We start from the raw sequence: 26,922 nt of genomic DNA on the forward strand, positions 1-26,922 counted from the left end.
GGGTGTATGTTCTTTTCTAGATTCTAGATTGTACTTCCTATTACTTTAAGTTTGTTCCTTGTTTTGTAATGCATGCTTTAAACTACAAATATCTTTGTTTTTGCTGTATCCCATAGATTTCAAAGTATACTGCTTTCTTTTTCATTTTACTTAATTTAAAGTATTTTCTGTTAGTAAACCACCGAAAATGGGGTTTTTTAGTTTAGGGATTTTTGACGTGTGTGAATAAGATGTGTAGCTAGCTTTCTTTTAATTTTATATTTGCTTTTACTTTAGAGAGAATAATTTGAGGACATTAATTACTTGAAATTTGTTGGGAATTCCTTTATTATATGAAAGTAATCAATTGTTTTAAATTAATTAACTATATTTCAATAAGCTAATATAGATTTCCAGGCAAGGTGTATTTCAACAACTATAAAGAAATATTGTATAATTATAAAAAAGTTAATTCACAAGGACTAAGCAATCATAAATGTATAATGTATCTAAAAATATATCAAATAAATGAAGCAAAGATGGACAGAGCTAAAAGAAGAAATAGACAAATCCATAATCCTAGTTAACAATACTGACAGCCTTCTTACTGTGACTGATAGAACAACTAGAAAAAAACATTTTAAGACATCTATAAATTTTTAGAACACTAGGAACCACTTTAACCTGATCTAGCAACTAGATTATACATATGCTTTATATGAAAAAGGATATACCACAATGATAGGCAATATGCTGTGCAATAAACAACAAATTTCAAAATACTGAAAAATTACACGGTATGTTCTGTGATAATTGAATTAGATTAGAAATCAATAAGAATAAGGTCTCTATGCAAACACCCATGATACTCATCAAACTGTATACATTAAATATATTCAGGTCTCTCTATAAAAATTATACCACTATACAGCTCTTAAATGGAGAATAAATTATTTAGAAAAACATAAATATTTGGGAATTAAACAACAAACTTCTAAACAACTGCCATGTCAAAGAAGAAGTCACTAGGAATATTAGAAAATATTCCACATAGAACTAAATGAAAGTAAACTGGATGTATTTATAATTTTTTGAGACACAGCTAAAGCATCACTGAGAAGGGAAAAAGGTAGTTTTACAGGTTTACATTTGGAAAGCAGGATGGCTTAAATCAATGTTTTAATTTTCTATCTTCAGAAATGAGAGAGTAAAATTAAAATCAAGAAATTATAAGGAAGGAGAATTAAGTCCACAAAAGAGAGAAAATTGAGAAAGATGAATAGAAAAGAGAAAACAGAAAATTAACAAAGCTAAAAATTAGAGAAGAGAGGAAGTGGAGAAAATTAAGAGTGTTAAAATTGGTTATTTGAAAATAATAATATGGAAAAACAAAACTCTTGGGAGAATATCAAAATAAAGGAGAGAAACAACGATCAATACCAAGAACGAAAGAAGTGATATCACCAAATATACTGTAGAATTAAAAGAAAAATAGAATGTTAAGTGACTATTAGAAAGAATTTTACGTCAATCAATTTCATAAATTAGGTAAAATGGAGACATTTCTTGAAAAATACAACTTTCACACCTTGACAAAAGACAATATCGAAAATGTGAATAGCATACCCCCTATTGAAATTGAATCCTTCATCAAGGGAAACTTCCAAAAAAAGCAAACTACATATCAGATGACTTCACATCTAAATTCAAAATTTTTTAGAACTATAAGTGTTTTACACTTAAGACATTACTGGAAAAATAGAAGCAGAAATAAATAAAGAGACATACAATGTTTATGATGTGAATATTCAATAAGGTAAAGAGGTCAATTCTCCCTAATTTATTTATCATCATAGAGCCATCCCTTTCCATGTACAAACAAATATTTTATAAAAAATAATAAGCTTTCCATGAAATTTCTATGTTAATGTAAAGACCAGAATAACTAAAACAATTTTGAGTGGGAGGAACATACTTGGAGACTACATATCAGACTTTACAGACTTCAAGTCTACTAAAAAGCTAGTTACAAAGGCAATTTGGCAGGAATAAAGATAGACAAATGGATAAATGGACTGAATAGCAAGTCCAGAAATAAATCAACACTTCCATAGTCAATTGATTTTCATTTCAAAGTCTTTTCCACACATACTGCTAAAACAATTGTCTATCCATACATAAAAAAATCAACTCTAATTTTATGCAATACTTAAATGTTAATGTAAGACAGATAATATACTTAAATATACATACTAAAACTATAAAGCTTCTAGAAGAAAGTGTAGAAGAACTCATGTACTTCTCTGCCTCTAAATATTACTTGTTTCCTTAAAGATGCAGTTGTGTAGCAAGTTCTCTTTTAATTTTATATTTGCTTTGAGGACACTGATTACTTGAAATTTGTTGGGCATTCCTTTATCATATGAAAGTAATAAATTGTTTTAAATAAATTAACTATATTTAAATAAGCTGATATAGACTTGCAGACAATGTGTGTTACAAAAACTATAAATAAATATTTTATAATTATAAAAAAGTTAATTCACAAGGACTAAGCAATCATAAATGTATCATGTATAATATACAGTGCACATTATATATTGCCATGGCAGTTGTTTGTTGTTTAATTCCCAAATATTTATGTTTTTCTAAATAATTTATTCTCCTTTAACAGCTTTAGTGTGGTACAATTTTTACACAGAGAACTGCATATAAGAAAGAACTATAAGATGTTGAACACTAGATAGTAGATTTGTTTTTATGTTGGTTTGAAGCTACTTTCTATATATTATAGGCTTGTAGAAATTGGTAAAAATATTGAGGATAGTGGGTCAAGGTGTCCGACAGTTAGAGAAGAGGGATACAGATGTGAAAGTAAAAAACTGAAATGAGACTATTCAATTGGAATTGATGATGTCAATATGATTCAAGACTTTTTAAGATAGCGATAGATACACAAACAGATAAATAGATGACTTGATAGATACATAAATATAAATAAATAGATTGATACATAAATAGATACATGAATAAATACATAATAGTTCAGCATAGACATAAGCACATTTATGTGTAATGTAAGAAATCAAAAGCAATGGTTTTCCCATGCTAATGAGCACACCTACTGCCCAGATGTTAATTTAAAGCCACCAAAGTTCTGGGTGTTGTGTCATATAGCTGACTAATGCACACGATACAATTAATATTTAGAAACAGTGTTTTGGTTTGTTTCTAAATTACCTTTCAGATTGAAATTTATTTGTAATGATATATAACTAAATTTCCTTGAAAGACACAAAGATAGTAATTTTACAAGTTAGAAAGAAATAGAATACATTTTTGAAAACATTATAAAGAAGAGTTTACCTTCTTTGCAGGTTACTTTAGGATCCCATCTTCCATTTATACAGATTGAGTGTTTGTATTCTGATTTTCCTCGACATTTGTAACTTTGGCTGGTGTTATGGTCAAATTCAATCGTATCTGATGGAATTCTCCCAGATGCAAATATTTTTGACCCTTTACACTTCTTAAGTTCTTCTGTCGCTATAAAATGAAAATATTCTCTTGAAAAGACTAATTCTAAGAACCAAATAACAAATACAATAAATAGCTATGAAGTCAGTAATATAATGAACTTACAATTTATGCCTACAGATTCTACCAACCAAGTTATTACTGAACAAATTGCATGAAATGGACTATTATATATGAACCTGAGTCCTGCATCCAGTTTTTGAAATTTCGGAGAAAATATCCAGCCTAAAGACATTCTGCATTTTGGATTGGAACATTTTTGCATGATCTACATAGTGAATAGTCATCGCATGAATAATATGGTCCCAAACTTGAAACATGTGCAAATGTTCACATTCACTTGTTTTTAGATCTCAAGCATCTCTGAATTACTTTTAATTCACAATCTTAAAACATTAAAATAAAAACAATTATGTGTGGACATAGAATATCAAGTTGATAGCTTATACATATTTTTTCAAGAAAAATAATGAAACATAATTAGAAAAGTACGTGTAAGGTTTTTTTTAAATAGAATCTTAATTTTTAAGCAGATCTTTTGAAAGATCACCAAAAAATAACAAATACTTGGAATAAGAAAGTGCGTACTTAAAGTTAAAACCTGTTTTCTCTATATATACGTAGAGTCTTAGAGGAGCTATATTATACACCAGGTCATTCTATGATCCAATATAATGCCATAATAAAAATTTTTTTCTGGCTCCAGAAAAAAAGTTAAATATGGACTAAAAAACCTTTTTTTATAGCTACCTATTTCAAAAAATCAATGCAGGTGGAAGTCGTTTTGAATATGACAAAATATCAGTATAGGTCTTTGGTAGTATTTGTTAATGATTTGTTAGTGACAAGAGTCAAGTGAGGATAACAGAATAAAGAAAAGTCAAGTAGTTGGCTATTGAAAAGTAATGATTTGAAAATGCCACCCTGAAAAAATAACATGAAATAAGGAGATGAATTCAAAACACACCAGAAGCTTGAGAATCAGCCCTATTTTGGGGATGTGTTCAGAGTGTTGAGGGAGACAAAGCCGATAGTATTCTTCAGGGAATGCTAAACAAAGGAAGATGTATACTCAAAAGGAGCAGTGGTGGCTGCTGTCGTCATCCTATGATTGACTGGTTTCTGAAAGGAAAGCAAACTTATTTATTAGGAGAAAATAAATATAGTAAGAAGAATGAAAAGCTAGACTAGACAGATTGACAAAATGAACACTGAGAGGAGAAACTTGGAATAAGGTCTATTATAGCTGAGAGGGATTATGTTAAACTGAATACAGGCAGAGGATGAACCTTTGCAAGGAAAACTCTGAGATCAGGGGGGTAATCATTGAAGCACATGTTTTGATGTAAGGTAGAATGAAAAGTTAATGAAGCGAGGTCATTTGTGGAGATGGAAGAGGATAAAGATGAGGTTTGGTGAAGAACTGGCAATACCTTAGACCGGACTGTGATTAGTAGAAATGTAGGGAGTAATAAACAATGAAATTTACTGATTAACTTAATAAGCTCCTATTGAATATCCCCCAATTGTCAGCCAGTCTTTTGGTGTTGGTAATATATCAGTGAACAAAACAGGTATGAATCCCTGCTCTCATGGAGCCTGAGCCTAAGCCCTACCTTCTTCTTGGAATAATTAATGACTAGAAATCTGATGAATAAGTAAGAGCGGCCATCCAGGACTCTCTTTGAATGCAGGACCCAGGAAAACTCCAGGAAAGAAGTCATCTAAGGGAAAAGTGAAGGAAGATAGCTAAGATTCTCGCGGTCAGTCATCAAAGACTTGGTCATCCAAAGGTCAGGATGATTCACTTACAGTGAAATGCATCATTCAGGGCAGGTTCCTGGCCCCAGCCCAAGGGCCTCCTGTGACTGAGTTACCTACTGACTGGGAGGGCCTGAGCCCACCTTTCCTCCAGCACGTTAACTTCTTTTTGCTGCATTTGAAACTGACTGAGAAATCATCATTGTTAGAAGGTTTGAGAGAGGCAAGATTCCTAAAGGAATGCATGAAATGGGTATTTTCTTAGCTATATTTCCTTGTTCTAAAGGTCCTAAAAGAAAGAGTATCATATAAAAACAAAAATGGTATTTCTGCAGAGATAGTTGTATTTTCCTGGTAACTAGTACTCATATTTTAATCATGTGAATATCAGTAAGATTTAGCTTCACACTTGTAAAGATAAACAATGTTAATATCAGGACAGGAAGATTCATAAAATTCTCTTCTAGTTTATACTTTTCCTCTTCAGACACATATTGAATTATAAACAACCAATGTTGGGAATCATTATAATTTAAGTTGACATTTTCAAGGATAACTCCAAATTTCAACAATATGGTTGCAAATGTTAATGTCAATTTGAGAAGTGCATTCTCACCAATGCATTGAGGAGGTTGGGTCCACTTTCCACTAATACATGTGACTGATTTGGGCCCAATCATTGTAAATCCTTCTCTGCAACTGAACTCTACCAAGTTTCCATGGTGATAGAGAGGGGCAGAACTGTTGACATAGCCATGTTCAAGTTCCGGTATATCTCCACAGGTACTCTTCTCCTCTGGAAAATTTCACAAAAATATGTTCATCTTTATCATTTAAGTTTGTATAAGAATACAAATAAAAGTGTTGACTTACCTTTAAATATGACTATTTTTAATACATTACCAATACACACGGGCAAAGCTGTCCATTGTCCATCAACACACTGAATTTTATGAGAGCCCTTCATCAGAAATCCAGGATTGCAGACATATTCCACCACCTTACTGTGTCCATATTCTTCTCTCTGTGTTTCTTTAACTTCCCCACTGAGCAGTTGAGGAGGTGGAGCACACGATTTTACTCGCCCTACAGTAGACATGCCGTGTAAATAATGGTTATGTGGGCTATTTTACGGCTTAAAAATCCAGCTAATGCAGAGATTTTTTATTAATTAGTTTATTATTTATTACATAATTTATTTTAGCATTCTTAAACAATGAAAAAACAATGGTGTTGACACAAGACTCTGTTTTGTAGTTCTATTACTCATCCTGAGCTTACATATTGGAAGCCTATGTAAGCCCAGAAAACATGTTCAATAATCTAGATACCCTAAATAGGTATACAAACCAATTAATCAATATGGGTGTGTAAATTATAGCAATATACTTATTCCATGGAAACACTGTATCAAAACTTTTGGAAAAAAATATTATCCTTTGAAACAAGCATTTGATCAAGTTTTAACTTTTATTCCAGCCTTACATATGATTGAATTGACTATAAGCTACTTGAACATTGTTTAGACACACTTGATGACACTTAAGGTAAGTCCCACATTATATAAAATGTCCAATATTAATGGTGGAATTGTAGGCAAAAGGAAAACTAACAAGAAATCCTGCCGGTGTCAGGTTCCTTATACATATCTGTGGATACTTCCACCACACTTTTCAAGAAGCAACTGGACATTAATTTCTTAAATAAGGAAAACTGTTTTATCTACAACCCAACAAGTGTCCTTGGTGGGTATACCTCTGGTTTAATGCATTAGATTATAGATGCACTGGAAGCAGACAGAAAATTAAGAGAGGAAACAAATGGTTGATGTCTAAGGTTTTAACTCTTGTTCAGCAGCTGTAAGATAAATATTTACCTTTACATGTTGGAAGATTAGGGGACCATCCAAAGTGGTAGCACTGAATTGAATCTGCTCCAACCATAATAAGTCCTTGTATGCAGGAGAATTTCAACACGTCTCCAAATTTATATCTGTCTTTCTTGGGATTAGCATCTAAATTGTTTTCCATTTGTGGAATACTGCATTCTCTTTCTATAGAAAGAGAAAAATAATTTAGTGAGAATATATAACTAATCATTGCCAAATAAATATTTTATGTGTCATGTAAAAATGAGGTGCTGGGTACTGCATGCATATAGAGAGGGGCAGCACATAAATTCTCTTCCTTGAAAAACATTACATATTAGTTTTTATACACCCTCTCCATTCATATGGGGCTCTTTGAGAAATATTAAGGTATTGAACAGCAACGTATGTGTCCTGATAATTTATTTTTAAGTCAGCTTGTTTGAACTGGATATGATTTTATCACTGACACCTATAGAATTTAATGTTACTTTTTCTGTCTCAAAACGTCAAAAGATTCTCTCACGTTAAAGAAGACGAATGCTACAATTTTTAAATTACACACAAATGAAAAATGGTATTTTTAAAAATATAATTGGGAAACCAGAACACATAAGGGAGACATTTCTCATGTATATGAGTTACAGGAGCATTAAAAATCCCTTAATTTTACAAGTGTGGAAATCAAACTGAAACATTATCAAATTGAAACATGAAACAAAATGAGGAACATGTTTAAGGCCACAGAGATAGACATATTCTAGGGGTCATTATTAGGTATATGATATACAAGTATCTATTCTTGTTGTATCTATAAAAGGTCTTACTATGTATATATTTATAATTATTCTGATTCAATTTAGAGATGTGTAAAATTATACCCCCAAATTTATAAAATGTATGAAATTTGTGACATTGCTACAAATTATGAAAAATTGCATTTTTCTTATTTGGAATCTTCCTATCTTGTTAATTAATTTATAAAACTCAAAACTGGAATTTGAAATTAAGAATTTCACCAAAATGAAAATTCATACCGTCTGAAAGTCGTCTTAACACATAGTCATAAAGTTAGATGTAAGTTAACTATTTTTAAAACTAATGTCACAAAAAATAACTCAAAAAGTAGTTTTTGTTTTGTGTTAATATTGAGTTTCGTAGCTTAGTTGAGAAGGTCATGCCTGATGAGAACAACTGAGATTCCTTTCCGAAAATTCCACTCCAAATTTCCACATGGCAATACTTTTATTGGTATGTGTCTGTGTTTATATATTTTGTGCTTATATAAAATTCCTATTTTATCATATTGTGAAAAATGCTGCATTAACAATAACATCGGTTGTAGGCTACTTTCCAACTGCTGTCTTCACATAAAGACAGTGAGTTTAAGAAAGCCATGATCATGTTAAGAGCCTCCCCTTTTACTTAGAGTAAGCTCCAAACACTTTACAATCCATTCCTTGCCTACACTTCCAATGTCATCTATCTGCCCCTGGAGTCGGAGTCAATACAGAATTTTTAAAATAGGTCAATTTTTTGCTGCCTCGGCTGTTGCACAGACCCTTATCTCTATGCTGAATGAATGGTTTCCAACTTTTCTTTGCATAGATGTCTTCCTGTAGGAACTAGAGCCTTCAGTCCCCTCCTATTTTCTAAGCACTTGGACTCTTTTGTTCTTCGAATACAGTTATTTGGAAAATATAGTCGAAATATTTTACCTTTCGGTTCATTATTTACCTTAATTATTTGTTGTTTTTTCATAGTGGAATGAAAGCTCTTGAAAGGCAGATCCCCTGTGTGTATCTTTTATCATTTTCTCTTAGCCTACTTCTAGGACATATTAGGTGTTTGTTAACAGCCTGAAAAGTGAAATTTGTGCCCAGAACACTGTTGAACAAGCCTGTTTCATTTCCATTATAAATTCACTCTGATGTCTGTCCGAAATCTCTATCTTTAATCTTTTCTACTCTGACTAGTGTTCTTTCTCCTCCTTCCCCTGTGCACCACTTAATCTCACATGACTTTGTCTCCTACCTCAAAGGAAAATAGAAACCATCAGCGACTGCTTCTTTTCAGCATTAGATTTACACATCCATTTTCCTTCCTTCCTCCTGATAGGAAGTTGGAAGTAGAGCTGTTGCCACCAAAGCCCAGGATTTTCTCAGCAGCGCTGGTTCCTTTCCCTTCTCGTTCACAGGGAACTTCCTGTGTTCAGTCTCTGCCTGCTCCCTTCTCTAGCATATCCTCTTCAGTGTTCATTACACTCTCATCTTTCCCATTAAATAATTCTTTATTCAGTGCGTAATTCCCCTAGCAATATATCCTGAACCTCCTCTTCTCTGCCACAAGCAAATCTTTTGAAAGAGTTATGTCCACATGCTCTGTTAAGTTTCTTACTAATCATTTTTTTCAGCAGATTCTATGTAGGTTTTTCCCTGTCTACTCCATCCAAAACCATCTCTGTCGCAGTTTTTGTTGATCTCTATGTCGTCAAATGCACCACATTTTTACAGTCTTCTAACTGGACATATCTACTGAATTAGAAATATTCACCACTCTAACAATCATAATAATGTAATTAGATGACAATTTCCTTGATTTTATTGTATGGCAGGCATTATGGCAAGAACTTTATATGAATAATTTAGTCCAAAATCCTTTGAAATATTAGAACATTTGTAATTACTAATCCATTTTCCAGATTAGGAAGCATGAACAAAGCTTCAAATAGGCTTGGTTGTTGCCCTAAGATACATGCCTAACCAACTGTAGAATTGGAATTAGAACCCAACCAGGCTGACTCCACAGGCTTCACCATTAGTCGATCTATTATACTTCCTTTACCTTTACTCATTTTCTTCTCTCCACGTCTATGAGACATTCATTTCTAAGTTTTTCCCCTAAATTCTCTGGGTTCTCCTTTTTCCTATCTACTCTGCTATCTATTCCTCTTTGTCTGACACCTAAATGCTAGAATGCTTCAGCGCTCAGTCTTGATCTCTCTTCTGTTTTCATTCTACATTATTTCCCAATGTGATATCATTATTTATAGGGTGATAATCTCACAGGTGTATCTCCTGGCTAGATCCATGTATTCAACTCTGTAGTGGATATATCCAATTTTTCTGGTCCATGGGCAGCCCAATCACAATGTGTTCAAGTCAAAAGTTGCAGTGTTCTTCCAAAAGTGTTCTCCCTCCTGCCAGTAGCACCTGACAAAGTCATTTCCATTTACCTCCTTGCTTATGAAGCAATGGAGAGCAAACACGCGAGCCCCTTGACTTTTTGCTCTTTTCGACATCCACCATTTAGTGACATTATCTGTGTTTTCTGCCAACAAAATATATCCCAAACCTATCCTCTGCTGTGCATCTCTTCAGCCATATCTTTATCTAATCCCCACTCTTTCTCACACTACATGGCTTCCTGAAAAAAAATTTTTTTTTCAAGAATCCAAATAAAATTATATCATTCCTTTCCTTAAAATTCCTTATGACTTTTCATCAATCATAAAATTAATCCAAATGTGAACATGCCCTGAAGTAACCTGGATAATCTTTCCTTTGCCTCCTATCCAGCCTCAGCTCATAAAATTCTCCCACATCTTGAGTAGAATCCATTAACCTTGGTATTTCCCAAATACTATTTTGTTGCCAAAGCTTTGCATATACTGTTCCTTTGGCTTGGAACATTCAACATCCACTCAGTTGGCCAGAGATTGAAGTCCTGTTTCTAGCCCTGGAGACAAGACAGCTGATTGGCAAACATAAAAGAGATTCATGTCACTGTCCTCAGAACTTGTCACAGTGGGAAAATAAAGAGCTCCTCTCAGTACCTGCAGAAATTAATACTCAAGGTAGGAGGTATAAAGTAGAAACTCAGGAGCAAAATAGTTGAAGAGGTTGTAAGACACTGTCATTTTGGTAATGAGTGAGTCTTTGGACTTCAAAACTTCCCCTCCACCCAGTTTACATTAAAGCAGAAGGAGACATCTTGATTTTAATCATCATGCCTTAAAAATGACTCTAGATCAGTCAAATTTGGTAAAAATAAAACATTTTTGATGATTTTTGTTAATTATGTTCATCTTGAAAAGAACAACAGCTGAAAAGGAGTTCTTACCATAACATGCAGGTTTATCAGACCAGCCATCTTCACGACACACTATGGAGCCTGTGGTGTGTCCATCTTGGCTCTCATGCCCATCAAGGCATTCGTAGTCCAGCCTGTCATTGAGCTTAAACCATGTGTCATCACTTCTGGCTCTGGCATTCTCAAATACTGGCATATCACAGGATTCTAAGGGATAATGGAATAAAAATATTTCATTTCTAATATTATTTAGTGGGCAATCTAATTAAGTCTCATCTCAAGGGGAAAGGGGGCTTTACCAATTAGCGTGTGCTAATAAATTATGATGCAAAAATAATCCAAGAATACCAGTGATAGATCACTGTCCTGGAATAGTTACTCAAAATGAAAAATATATGTTTCTGTTATTGTTTTTTTGTTTGTTGTTTTTTTTTTTTTGTCTGCAACACACGGCTTGCGGGATCCTAATTCCCTGACTAGGGATTGAACCTGTGCCCCCTGTACTGGGAGTGCAGAGCCCTAACTACTGGATCGCCAGGGAATTCCTGAAAAAATATGTTTCTACACAACAATTTTCTCAACACTTAATGTCTCTGAAATATTTCTTTTATGAACATTTTTTCTCAATTTAATTATACTTATGCATTTTTCCCAGGCTAGTAATACAATAAGCCATTACAGATGTATGGTACTATTTTTATAACAGTATTTTCTGAATTAATATGCTGAACTTATTAGCAGTTGTGACATATATGTCAAAGAAAAATTGATTAATTGAAAAAAGTAATTCTCAACAAGGTAAGTAAATTTTTAAACATTATATAGAATTCTACTTTCCGAAATATATTTTTAATGGTTGTGTATTCTTTTATATTTATCAAGGTTGAATGCAGAAGTAGTTCTATTATTTATAACAAGTTACAAGAAAGTAAAATGTTTCTCTACAAGAAAGTAAAATTGAACAGTAACAATTTTCACTAACACTATAATAGTGATGTTAATCAAGGTTTAAATAATGAATCTCAAACTTCATAATGTGTTATGTAGCCAACTAGCTTAAAATTTTTAAAAAATAAAGCAAAACTATACTAGTAAAGACAAAAGTAATTGAGAACTTTTCTCTTCCATGAAAAGAGTGTTAGAATGGAAAATTGGTCACATATTAGTACAAAGTGAGTTTGATATGGGGGCAACTTTTATCATTTTCTCTTTGGCTAGTGCCCATATTAAGCATAGACATTGGAAAGAAAAATAAAATGTAAACAGTAGAAAGGGATATTTTAAATATCTACTTCACTTGAAGTGACTATGTAAAATATCACTTCAAAAATATCATTGTGCGGCTTTGGGATGAATAAGATAAACTCCGCAAATTGTCCTTAGAAAATCGTCATAAACATCTGTGTGGTGGGACAGAAAAATCTCTCAGCACAGCAGAATTTGCTCCTATCTAGAATTGTTTCTGTGTCTCCACTTACTAGATGTTTATGAAGATTTCCTAACAGAGCGTATTTTTCGCAAGTGGATCTACCCTACAGTTTCAAACATACACATTTTACAAGTTATATTATTTGAAGATTATGCACTATGGACTCATATCTTCACTTAAAAACATAACCTTTAGGCTTAGGAGGAAAGATTCTGACATAAAAGTCTCATAAAATAAAATCAGATACAATCAGCATAAAGGACTCAGCTAAAAATAAATGAGTTTATACCAGAATATAGGTATGTCTCCTAGCTAAATTAGTTTTTAATCACTGGATGTGTTAAAGTGAAAAAATCTTGAAGTGAAGGATGCAATGATATTCTACCCTACTAGTAATTAATCATAAAAGGTAAAAAATGATACACATTTTAATATTTATCTTTCAAATACAGCCATGGGGCCACATCAACACCTCATACCACCCAAGGGTAAAAAGAATGAAGTTAAAGAAAACTTCTCTAGAGTGATCATTAGGATAATGAATACTAAAATAATCAATTACTTACTAATGCATACAGGTTGCATTGACCATCCACTTTGCAGACATGTAATTACTCCTGATGTATTACCATCTGCTGTTACATATCCTGATTTACACTTATACTTTGTTTGTTTATTTAAAGGATATGTAAAGCTGGATTCAGAAAAAAATCCGTTCTTAATTTGTATATGTGATTTTGAACATGTTTCTAAAAGGGGGAAAGCATAAAGAAAAGGTAAGCATATATTTGATAAACATTTTATAAGGATGCAAATAATATAACTATAGAAAAATGGTGAGTCGTTTATAAATGTAAACCTAGAAAAATTCTAATCATTTAAGTTCTTGTGTGAGAGAAAAAAATCGATGAGTTTCCAAAGATATTAAATCAAGACACTATTCATGTTTTTAGAACAAAGCAAGATTTAAAGTACTCAGAATCCTTACTAGGAAATTATTAGAAATCTGTTTGTCTAATGGATCTGGAATCCTACAGCATGTCAGAACTCTATTAACAATGGGTTTCCTTTCCTGGGACTTGTTCGAAACATTGCTTAGTCAGGATCTCTTAAGCAACCCAGAACACAGTTAACAAATTGGGGTATCTCAGGTCAGGTGATGATCTCGGAATCTTCCACCACAGTTACCATAGCCTTTGTATCTGAGAATTTGAAATGTTTGTCATAAAAAAATGGGTGCTTACATGTCGCGGAGCGGCTGGGCCCGTGAGCCATGGCCGCTGAGCCTGTGCATCCACAGCCTGTGCTCCGCAACGGGAGAGGCCACAGAAGTGAGAGGGCCGCATAACGCAAACAAACAAACAAACAAAAAAATTGGGTGCTTAAAGCCATGTCAATATATGGAGTTCAATGAAGATGAAAATGATCAACACATGTATTCATTCTACAAAGGACTAAATGATGCATCCTCAACTATGTATAACTAAACTTGAAATAGTAAAGTACATTTCTGTCACTTACTAAGTCTCTTCAGAGAGCTCAGCTTCATTTATTAAATAACTCGTGGATAAAGAAGAAATCAAAAGAGAAAACTTTGAATATTTTGAATTGAATGAAAATAAAAACATGATAAGTAAAATTTTATAAGGTTTATGAAATGATACGAAAGTGTGCTGAGAGGGGAATTTTAACATTAACTAGCAATAAAAGAAAATAATAAAGATTGAAAATCAATAATAGAAAATAATAAGGATTGAAAATCAATCATTCTTTTTACTTAAAAATTATAAAAAGGAAAGCAAACAAACACAACATATATAAATTTGAAAGAATAGAGTGACATTAGTAAGATGATGGAATAGGATGCCTCGACCTCTCCCCACAGACACTCTGAATTAACAGCTATGAACCTATCAGCTCCCGTTATTCAGAACACTGTTTGAGAGGCTCCTGCATCCAAGGCAAGTGAGAAAATGCTAAAATCCTAACTGTTAGGAAAAACTGAGACACACTCTCACAATAAACCCCACCTAGGCATAGCACCATATAATTGGGAGGGAAACTTCAACTCCTAGCTTCTCCTGGAGGAGCAAAGAGTTTGAACCACAATCTAGGGCTCCAGTTTTCCAACTGCTAGTCCAGGGTCTGGCTTCTAAATCACCTGCCTCTGGGAGGACCCAGCACTTCCAGTTTCCTGGGACTACTGAGGACAAAGTGGAATGGCTGTGCTAGCACTGCTCACAGGTCATCCCCTACCTTAGTGCAAAGGGAGCAGCTCCCAGTTTTTCCATGGAAGGAGTTAGACTACACATCTAGACCCTCATCTTTTTTTTTTTTTTTTTTTTTTTTTTTTTTGTGGTACGCGGGCCTCTCACTGTTGTGGCCTCTCCCGTTGTGGAGCACAGGCTCCGGACGCGCAGGCTCAGCGGCCATGGCTCACGGGTCCAGCCGCTCCGCGGCATGTGGGATCTTCCTGGACAGGGGCACGAACCTGTGTCCCCTGCATCGGCAGGTGGACTCTCAACCACTGCACCACCAGGGAAACCTTAGACCCTCATCTTTTCTAGCTGCTGCCTAAGGAACTGGCTCCTAACTAACCTCTCTCTGAGAGCTGATGAAGCCCAGAATTTGTTGGTGCCTGGGGACTACAGAGAGAAAATCATGGCTTGGAAGAGCCCAGGGTTTGGAGGAGCATGCAGGCATTTCCACAGTCCTTCTCCCCAGCTCAGTGCAGAGTGAATGAGGGAATAAACTCCAGCTCCCAGCTTCACCAGCTTTTATGGCTTCTAGGTCACCTGTCTCAGGACATAGATGGGAGTTGGCATACTCTAGACCCCTGGAAGATGCTAAGTACAAAGACAGCAGTTTGGATGAGCATAGAGGTTAGAGAGGCATCCAGAATCTCTGTCCAGGCTGATTGATGAAGGCTTTCTACTTATGAGTCCAGTCTGTGAAAACTAGGAGATGTGTGGGTATTTAATCTAATGCACAGATATCAACACAGAGATTCGAGAAAAATAATAATAGAGAAATACGTTCCAGTCAGAAGAACAAGATAAGTATCTATAAACCAACACTAATGAAATGGAGACAGGTGATTTTCTTTCTTTCTTTCTTTCTTTCTTTCTTTCTTTCTTTCTTTCTTTCTTTCTCTCTTTCCTTCTCCCTTCCTTCCTTCTTTCCTTTTTCCCTTCCTTTTCTTCCTTCCTTCCTTCTCTTTGTTTCTATGGATTCAATCTTTTGTTTCCCTTTCTTTCTCTCCCTCCCTCCCTCCCTTCCTTCCTTCCTTCTTCTTTCTTTCTTTCTTCCTTTCTTCCTTTCTTTCTTCCTTTCTTATTTCACTTAGCATAATGTCCTCTATGCTCATCCATGTTGTATCAAATGGCAGGACTTCTTTTGTTTCTTGTGGCTGAGTAATATTCCATTTTACATATATAGATCACATCTTTATTTATTCTTTTATTTATTTATTTTTTTGCTGACCCGTAAGTTGTTTCCAAAGCTTGGATACTGTGACTAATGCTAAAATTAGCATGGTACTGCAGATATGTCTTCGAGATATTGATTTTATTTCTGTTGGATACATACTTAGGAATGAGATTGCTGGGACATATGAAAGTTCTATTAATTTTTTTGAGGAAATTCCACACTGATTTCCATAGAGTTGTAACAAATTAAATTCCATCCAAAGTGTACAAGGATTCACTTTTCTCCACATCCTTGCCAACACTTATATTTTTTGATAAAAGTCATTCTAAAAGGTGTGAAGTAATATCTCATTGTGGTTTTGATTTGTATTTCCCTGAAGATTAGTAATTGTTTTACTATCTACTCATGTATCTGTTGGCCTTTTGCGTGTATTTTTCAGAAAAATGTCTACTCAGATCCTTTGCTCATTTTTAAATCAGATTACTTGATTTTTCTGCTATTGAGTTGTAAAAGTCCTTTTTTTAAAATATTACCCTCTTATTAGATATATGGTTTACAATTCCATAGTTTACCTTTTCCTTTGTTGATTTGCTGAACAGAACCTTTAGTTTAATACAGTCCCACTTAAATTTTGTTTCTGTTACTTGTGCTTTTGGTGACATATCAAAAAATATCATTGCCCAAACCAGTGTCAAGAAACTAGCTCCCCAAGTTTTCTTGTATGACATTTATGGTTTCAGGTCTTACATCTAAGTCTCTAATTCATTTAGAGTTAATTTTTGTTGGTGTTTCAATATAGGGGTCCAATTTCATTCTTATTTGTACATATCTAGTTTTCCCAGCACCATTTACTAAAGACACCATCATTTCCCCATTGTGTATTTTTGATTGCCTTGTTAAATATTAGGTGACACACGGGCTTATTTCTGGGTCTCAATTCTGTTCCATTGGCTATGTGTCTATTATTTATGCCAGAATCATACTATTTTGATTACTATTGCTCTAAAACTATAGTTTGAAATCAGGAAGTGTAATGCCTCCAGCTTTGTTGTTCTTTCTCAAGAAAAGGGGGTATTTTTTGATTCCATATGAATTTTAGGATTATTTATTTTACTTATGTAAAATATGCCATTGGGTTTTGCTGAATGGTTTGAGAAGGATTGGTATTTATTCTTCACATCCTTGGTATAATTTACCAATTAGATCATCTGGTCCTGAGCTTTACTTCATTGGAAGATTTTAAACTTTTGATTCCATTTTATTTCTAATTTTATTCTGTTCAGATTTTCTATTGTTAAATGAGTTAGTATTGTTGAATTATAAGTTTCTAGGAATTTATCCATTTCTTCTAGGTTATCCAATTTGTTGGCATATGATAGTTCATAGTTGTCTTTTATGATCCTTGGCATTGCTGTGGCATCAATTGTAATAGCTCATCTTTCATTTCTGATTTAACTTATATGAGTTTTACCCCCTTTTTCTCTTAATCTAGCTTTAGGTTTGTTCATTTTGTTTATCTTTTTGCAAAAGCAGGTATGCTGTGATCTTTTCTGTTGTATTTTCTGGGCTCTATTTCATATATTTCTGTTCTGATCTTCATTATTTCCTTCTTTCTGGTAACTTCATGCTTAGTTTGTTCTTTTTCTTTGAGTGTAAAATTGGCTTGTTTTTTGCAGATCTTCCTTTTTTCTTAATGTATGATTTTATCACTATAAATGCTCCTCATAGAACTGCTTTTGTTGTGCTTAAATTTTCATTTCCTTTAGAATATATTTTTATTTCTCCCTGATATCTATTTTGACCCATTGTTGAGAAATGTTTTGTTTCCACATACTGTCAGTTTTCTACTTTTCTTCCGGTTACTGATTGTTTAGTTTCATACCACTGTGGTCCAAAAAATGTTTGGTATACTTTCAATCATCTTAAGGTTTTTAAGGCTTGTTTTGTGACCTAGCATGTTATCTCTCCTGGAGAATGTTCTCTGTATGCTTAGGACGAATATATATTCTGCTGTTGAATGGAATGTTCTGATATGTCTGTTAGGTACATTTGTTTAAGCTTGGTTCCAGTCGAATTGCTCTTTATTGATTTTCTTTGTGAATGATCTACCCATTTTTGAAAGTAGAGTATTGAACTCCCCTACTATTATTATACTGCTATTTCTCTGTTTAGATCAGTTAGAATTTGCTTAATGTACTTAGGTGCTCCCATGCTGGATACATATGTATTTACAGCTGTTAAATCCTCTTGATTTGATCTCTTCATTTTATAATGACCTTCTTGTCTCTTGTTCACAGTTTTGACTAAAAGTCTATTTTTCTGAAATAAGTATTGCTATCCCTGCTCTCTTTTGATGTCCATTTGCATGGCATATTGTCTTTTCATTCACTTTAGCCTTTGGGTGTCCTAAATGCTGAAGTGAGTTTCAGTTTAGTTTTACATCTAGGTAGTTTATAGTTGGAGTTTCTGTCTGTTCTCCCCTTGATTTTTTATGCACTCTCTATGTCTTTTGATTTGAGAATAGAATGTATTTACTTTTAATGTTGTTATTGATAGGTAAGGACTTACTAATACAATCTCATTAACTGTTTTCTGGCCACAATATAGTAAATATTGTTCCTTGGTCTTTCTCTTGCACCCTTTCTTAGAGAATTCATGATTTTCTGTAGTGGCACACTTTGATTCCTTTATCTTTTGTGTATCTAAAATAGGTTTTGTTTTGTGGTTACCAGAAGGCTTACACAAAATATCTTATAGGTGTAACGGTCTATTTGTAGGTGATAACAAATTCACTTTGATTGCATACAAACCTTACCCTTTCACTTTCCTCCCCACCTATTTTGTTTTTGATATCACAATTTACATTATTTTTTATGTGTTGTATATATTCATGGTTTCACATTACTAATTAACATCCTTTTCTTTCAGCTTGAAGAACTCCTTTCAGCATTTCTTGTAAGAGAGATCTAGTACTAATGAATTCCTTCAGTTTTTATTCATCTGGGAAAGTCTTTATACCCCCTTCATTGCTACAAGACCGATTTTCCAGGCAAATAATTCTTCAGTTGCAGGTTTTTTCTTTCAGTAATTTGAATATTTCATCCCTCTCTCTCCTGGTGTGCAGTGTTTCTGCAGTTTTATTAACCTGCTTATATCTTTATGGGGAATCCCTTTTGTTTGTGGAGGTTTTTCTCTCAGCTTCAAAAATTCTCTTTGCCTTTGATTTTAGACAGTTTTTTACAATGTGTCTTGTATGTAGAATATCTCTTGTTTGAATCTGTTTGGGGACTTATGAAATGCATGATCTTGAGTGTCCATGTCTTCCCAGCCATTATTTCTTTAAATAAACTTTCTTCTCCTGGGACACCCATAATCTCTACAACGTTTCTCTTGATGGTCTCCAATCATTCCTGTAGGCTCTCTTCACTCTGACAGGATACTTTCAAATGAGGATATTTTTCTGCTTGATAGTTTGTGGTTGATGCTCTCCATTGTATTTATCACTTCATTCATTGTAGTCTTTACTTTCAGAATTCTATCTCCCTGTTAAACTTCTTGTTTTGTTCAATTATTGTTTATTTGACTCCTTTGAATTATCTGTGTTTTCTTGCATCTCAGTGAAGTTCTTTAAAGTAACTATATTGAAGCATCTATCAGATAAATTGTACATATCCATTATTTGAGGTCAGTTAATGGAAAACTATTATGCTCCTTTGTTTGTATTGTAGTCCTTAGATTTTTTTGTTTCTTGAAGTCGCCTGTTGCTGTCTTCACACTTAAAGAAGCAATTGCTTCCTCCAGTCTTTACAGACTGATTGGGGAGGAAAATACATTCTGTCACACTGCTACAGGCTTCTCCAGACCTTTTTTAAGGATACACCTGTTCCACACATCTTGATCCCTTGTGGGAGAGAATTTTGAAGATTGTATGCTTCCCTCTATCTGGCAAAGCCAGTCTGTGTGCTGACAGCTTCCTGGTTGCTTTCCCTGGGGCAATGACAAATGCTCATGTTTGTGTGTTTTCTCCCAATCCCACAGGGTCAGGTTGACTTCTAGATGTCTCACTAGTCATCTGCAAAAGTTTGCATTGCCCCCTTGGGGACATACACAGGGATCTGGCCTTGGAGCAGGGGGATTTGGATGTGTTGAGGGTGCCCATGGCGGAGAAGGATTCACAAACTATGTGTGTGCAATGGTTAGAGGGTGGTCTTCCTTTTTTTTAAATGCCCAGAAGTGTCCATTTTATTTCTCCATGCAGTAGGGGACTAAGGCATGACATGTTGCTTCTAAGAGTTAGAGAGCCAGCAGTGGAGTGGAGAAGCAAGCCCTCTTGGGCGCTGGGCCCCAAGGCTGCCTTCTAGGCTGGGGGCTGGACCTCAGACCTGAGCCCCAGCAGACTCAAAGCTTTGTTGAAGAAGAGGTTGATGGGAGTGGAGTCATCGGTGATGAGGGTTGATTTTAGGCCCAGGCTCTGGAGAAGTTTTACCTGCATCTCCAGTCCTGACACAGCGAAGGTCCCTGATGGTCCTGGGACCCAGGCCCTCTGTCATCTTCTTGAACTTCTTCACCTCTACCTCAGCCAGCTGGTGGTGTCTACAAAATGGCCAGTAGGATCCTTGTCTCTTGATGAATTCTAGCCCTGGATGCTGTACTCCTGGCCTCTCCCCACTCCTCAGTCATGCAGATTACCCCAGTATTCTGGATGTGAGAGAGAAGTGGGCCTTTTGATCAGTATTGCAAGTTGAGGAAGCTGGCCCTTACTCACATGCTCTTATTTTCCCCCACAGGTGAAATCCTGTGCTGAGGGGGACTCTCTGGGCACTAAGCTGGTCTACTTTATGGGAGAGGTGTCACAGGTAAAGTGAAACTGTTCCTCTAACCTTCTTTGATGCATTCAGTCTTGAATCTCTGTGCTCCAACAGTGTGCTATAATTTCTCTGCTAGACTCCTAGAATCCCACAAAGATATTCTCGTCGATTCATCATGGTCAAAGTTTGTATCAGGAGAGACAGTAAAACTCCTATTCTGCCATCTTGCTGACATCTCTCTGTTATTATAGGTTTCTTCTTTGTGTTTTCCCCCCCTGTATTCTTGACTAATGTCTATCAATAGGCACATTTATTTTGTTATATACATATCAAGAAGTCTGTACATACACTCACACACATTTGTAAAAAATAAAACTAAATAAGTCCTTTGGCAAAACAAGAAAAAGTTGATAAAAACTTTTTGCTGTGGATAATATAGCTGAGTCTTAGAAAATTATAAATATACTGGGATCTCGGACCAGTTTACTCACGGACACGGATGCATATGGGAGGAGGAGACCAGCCATCCTCTGTACAGGTCATTGTGTTCTGGTTATTCTGAAGACTGTAGCCATTATAGCAGCGAACTCTTACAGTTTTACCTTGTAAATATTTTTCTTCGTAATCTGGGTAACGTCCATTTTCCAAGTAATTGAAAATACATTGTCCTAAGGATCATAAAGACAATATAAAAGAAAAAAAAATAACATATATTTGGTAAAATAGCACATTAAAAATTAACTTAATAGTATTTACCTGACAATGCGTTAGCATTCAAAAAGAACAAATAACTTAATTAAAATGAAAGCTACTACCACGTGTTTGTTAAAAAAGAAAAAATAATCAATATACCATGTTATTTATCTTTAGTTTTTATAATTACAATATGTGTAAATATGCAGATATTCTTATAAAATCTCTATATTTCTCATGTGATTTCCATGGAGAGCTCCTCATATAAAGAAGGCTTATTTGGGTCTTTTTGCTCACAGAACTTGACCCTTGGCCTTATTTTTGTTGTGCAAGACTTAATTGTACTCATTTATGTACTATTATTTCTCCACTCTTTGGAAGATTTATACACATAAAATTAAAGAGGTTTACTTACTGAGGCATGGTACTTCTGGAACCCATCCTTCTCGTTTACAAGTAAGGTAAGCCCAGTATCCTTTTGAAGGAGGCACAAAATACTGATCACAGTGATAGTAGAAATATTGACCTATGCTTGCTGGAAAGTATCCTCTATATGCATAATGGAGCCTTCCATGTTTTATTACTGGAAAATCGCAAGGTTTAACTTGGAATAAAAAAAAAGGTATGAATAATGTTTTATCTTAGTAAGCAATCAAATTAGAGATCAGATGTTTCATCTATGAATTATATTCCTATTAGCTTAATTACCCTCATTGTGTTAGAGTTTCTAGGAAAAGAAAAGTTATAGAAAACTCAGATGATTGAGGTATGTAAGGAGGTCCTTGCTAATGAAGATCAAATTTTGTCTTGTGGGTCATATTATATAAAATTTATATGTGAGCTCTCTTGGTAGAAAACTATACAGAGCTATTGATTTAATTATCCTTAAGTACATAAGTCCTAGCCTTGGATAACTAAATTAGCATCTTAATCGAGAGATGAAAGTACAAATTTTATCATGCAGCTCATCTGTCTTCTTTTTCATTCTCATCAGAAATCAGGATCTTGGCTTTTATATTCAGACCAAGTCAATGTAGGAAAACAGTTTTTGTTTTTAGATTAACACTCATTAGGTTTCTTTTCTATTTATTGGAAATGTGTGATAAGTGTAGAGAAGCACAACAGTTGATCCATTGATCACATTACACAGAAAAACAAAAAATTCTAATTTAACCCTCAAACTAGACATTAAGGCATATTTTCCCTTCTTTATCTAATCAGAGAAATGAACAATGAATGAATAATTCTTAATATCCAAATGGTTACGATTAAGGGAAACACTTGAATGCTTATTTCTAATTTTAATTTGATTTGTTTTTAATTTAATTTGTTTAATTTGTTTTTAATTTAATTTAATTTGTTTTTTCAGTTTCTTATAAATATTTTAAATGAGGTATAATATAATTACATTTATTGTTATTCTTATATATTGAGTAATTTTCACATGTATTCTTAAGTGTTATGTTGTTTATAACAGTTTTATGTATAATATTTTTCAGAAAAATTTACCCTTTTTATTGGATGGTTTGGAGATAATCTAATACTTTTAATACTACACTAGTATTTATTTTACATCATGAAATATGATATTACAAGGACACATATGCAACACATTAAAAAAATGTACAACATGCACACAGAATATTCATTACCATTATTATCTTCCTTAAGATCAATGATCCGTTTTCTTTTTTGTATGATTACAGAAATCTTTCAAGCTGTTTTTACAGACTTGCTATGTGAATTATAAACTTTGAATCTTTGCATATCCTAATGTCTTTCTTTAACAAAGACTTGTGAATGATACCTTCTCTTGGTATAGATTCTTGTCCTATAGTCTGTATCTCTCATCATTGATAGATTTTCCCCACTTTTTTGAAGCTTCCCACTCTTAAGATTGAAATGCTTATTTACTCTCATTCCTTTTAAGTAACAGACTAGTTTTTTTCACACTACTTTTTGGAGATTTAGAAGATTTTCTCTTCATCCATGGATTTTACAAATTCCATCATGTTATGTCAAGATATGTGTATTTAACAATAATTTTATGTTGGGCAAGCTTGAGTCTTTGTATTTGCAAGAACCAAATCTTAAAGAACTCAATTAACTTTGCCATTAAATTGTAGAGCAGACGTTTGAATCCTGATGATCTGATTTCAGAACTAGTATGTTTATCCACTTCATTATGTTTCTTCATACAATATGAATACAGTAAAATAATTGACTGAGATTCGTTTCCAAAAGGTACACACTGAGGGCATAATTGAAAGTAAGTATTATTACTATCACTGGCTGAGCCCTGTTCCTAGTCTTGTCTTTCATTCGGTCACATGTGAATGTGTTTGTATCTCTCTAACCAGATAATTTCCTGAAGCACGTGTACTATTCCATTGTGGTCGGATCAGCACTAACATTGGCAGGACTTAGAACAGCCTCATTACACTCTCACACTTCTACCAACACGAGGTATGGTCCCATGATAAGCTTTGGCTGTGCCATCACAGTGTTGGCTCAGACTGATCTCAAAACTGATTAAAATATTCACTAATTTTTAAAAGTGTTTCTAGTCTTTCTGTACTTGTGCAGCTGACTCCTATGGCCCAAACCCAGGATCTTACAGTTATCACTGTTAAATTTCATGTTACTAGATCCAACCTTGCACATGGGAGTCTTTCTGAGTGATGAATCTATCCTAATGCAGATTCTCTTTCAGCAGCCCTGTATCATTCCAGCGGTGAATTTGTACTGCATCTCCTCTACACCATTAAACTAGAGGAATGGAGCAGGCCTGAGAACACAGTCCTGAATCTGATAATCAGATAGGCTGATTTAATGAAATTATGACTATCTGATAAACCATCTAATTGGTCGATTTCCCCACCTTGTCCACAAGAACTTCGGAAGTTCCCTTGTGGGATAAACTCGTTGAGGCTCATCTGCCATATTCATAAACCAAACTTTAACATGATTAAATATTTCTCTTATATTTCTTATGCACATTGAAATCTGTTTCATACTGATAATAGCTTCCTTTTTAAGGGACTCTTACTTTGAAAAATCATTTTGGACTTATGCCTGGAATTAACATTGAGGTCAGTGATCTATTATTTGTATCATTACATTTTTCTTTCATGCAAGATCGAGTATAACTGTAGTGCATCTTTACAATAAACTGTGATGTATAAAGAAAAAGAATATGATTGTAGAGACAGAAAACACTTGAAAAAAGGTAAATGAAGCATGCCTAGAAATAAAATATTCTGTTCAGTTGAGTGACATTTTTCTAAATGTGATAGTTTTAGAAAATTCCACGATGTCTTGTACATTCCTCCCTCCCAAAATTAGAGCCTAATTTCCCACACTTGAATGTGCTGGACTTAGTGACCCACTTCTAAATAATACATATGGCTGAAGTGACACTAAGCCACTTCCTAATTCCTGACCCATAGGAGCTCTAAGAATATAAAAGTGTGTTGTTTTAAGCCCATATGTTTTGGGAGAATATTTTTACACAGCACTAGATAACTAATATACTAGGTGTTAGGTAATGTAAGTCTTACTCAATGTTTTAGTTGAGATATTGGAATTATATTAGAGAATTATATATTCAAACACACAGACACATATTTAACTTTGAGTAGCAAAATATTTAAAGAGTTTTTAGTTTACAAAAATGTTTTTATTCTTCTTTAGAACTGTCTACTTTGAAAAGTGAAGAATACCTCTAAAGCCTCTAATTTGTATACACAGTAGGGCAAATACTTGGATTTATTCTGTCCGCATTTTTGTGTGTTTAAGAGAAAGAAACTTCAGAATTAAGAAGTAGGTCAAGATATGAGTGAAACTTACAGGAACATCTTGGAGCAGGTGACCAGCCTTGGCTGGTGCACATTGCAACATTTCCTTGGATCGCAGGAGAAAAGCCACTTTTACACTCATAAGTGATTTTATCTTCACCTCTGTATTTGGTTAATTGAGGTGTGTAAATACCATTTGGAATATAAGGAGGATCACATGTTATTTCTGAAAAGAAAAAAGATATGTGTACCATATAGAAATAATTATCCATTAAAAACAATCAAGTATATAAAAATATAAATGTGGATGTTATTTGTTCTTAGTACAGCACAAAATGTCATTAAAATGAACACAGCCTCATACCCTTCCTGCTACATCAATCATATTTCCCTCCATTGTATTTCTCATCTAATGTATTTGTCTGCGCTGCACTCTTGAATCCTCTTTCTCTAAAGCCAACACATGCTTCATGATATTCCATACCCGGCAATGAGTTCTTGGTATATCACTTCAGCTATTCTTTCCACTTTCTGCAAGTTCCTCAGCTTCTGTCATTCTCATAAGTACTATTTACAAATATTCTGAGTCTCCTCCCTCCAGACGTTTTTTTGGATAGTATACCCTGCCCCTTTGAAGTAGACGTAAACACATGGCTTGCACAGGACTATGAAATGAATATGGAAGTAATATGTTTTCCTTTAGGGAGGAACAGTCATTTTGACTGTAACAGTCATTGTGTGAATTTTTATGTTCTTTTCCCCACAGCTGCAGTGATTAAAAGAACATGGAGGGCTTCCCTGGTGGTGCAGTGGTTGAGAGTCCACCTGCCGATGCAGGGGACGCGGGTTCGTGCCCCAGTCCGGGAAGATCCCACATGCCGTGGAGTGGCTGGGCCCGTGAGCCATGGCCGCTGAGCCTCCGCGTCCGGAGCCTGTGCTCCACAGCGGGAGAGGCCACAACAGTGAGAGGCCCGCGTACCGCAAAAAAAAAAAAAAAAAAAAGTATGCCTTGGCATTCAAAACTTTAATGTTGCAGACACTTACACTACACTAAGGTATTCTATTCCTCCTCCCATTTATTCTTCAACCTGTTTCCATCTGGCTTCTCACACCACCATTGTACTGACATTGCTCTGACAAAAGTCACCAATGTCCTCTAATTTCCAAATTGAAAAATCTTTGTATTCCACATATTACAGTGTCTGCTGTATATTATTAGCTAAACTCTGTAATATTTGACACTGCTGATCACCAACTTCTTGAAGTTCCCCAGTGCATTACTCTTTTTATGTTCTACTTCTCCTTACCTTTGTCTGAACAACACGATTAAATTTTGTTTAGTTTACTTATAGTTACTCCTCTTCTTCCACCACTCCACTTAATTCTTAGGCCCATCCTACTTTTCCAATCGCATCCCCTACCACTTTCCTACTTATTTTCTGTGCTACCACCACACTAGCCTTCAGTCTGGTTTTCACACATGCCAAGTTTATGCCTATCATTTGCACTTTCTGCTCCTTGTGTCTTGAA

The 26,922-nt window shown here is 34.5% G+C and overlaps 1 protein-coding gene across 1 annotated transcript in view; it reads right to left on the reverse strand.

Annotated features, from left to right (window-relative positions):
• Positions 1-26,922, reverse strand: part of CFH (complement factor H) — a 73,699-nt gene that overhangs the window by 18,204 nt on the left and 28,573 nt on the right. The window contains exons 7-15 of the mRNA XM_081226449.1: positions 25,445-25,618; positions 22,011-22,199; positions 21,394-21,570; positions 13,232-13,414; positions 11,267-11,443; positions 7,154-7,330; positions 6,181-6,363; positions 5,894-6,073; positions 3,346-3,525 (exon numbers count right to left, since the gene is read on the reverse strand). Of these exons, the coding sequence (XP_081082575.1) occupies positions 3,346-3,525; positions 5,894-6,073; positions 6,181-6,363; positions 7,154-7,330; positions 11,267-11,443; positions 13,232-13,414; positions 21,394-21,570; positions 22,011-22,199; positions 25,445-25,618 (1,620 nt within the window). The remainder of the gene's footprint in view (positions 1-3,345; positions 3,526-5,893; positions 6,074-6,180; positions 6,364-7,153; positions 7,331-11,266; positions 11,444-13,231; positions 13,415-21,393; positions 21,571-22,010; positions 22,200-25,444; positions 25,619-26,922) is intronic.

This window comes from Mesoplodon bidens (genome assembly GCF_964165515.1).
Source record: "Mesoplodon bidens genome assembly, chromosome: 2".
Lineage (NCBI taxonomy): Eukaryota > Metazoa > Chordata > Mammalia > Artiodactyla > Ziphiidae > Mesoplodon > Mesoplodon bidens.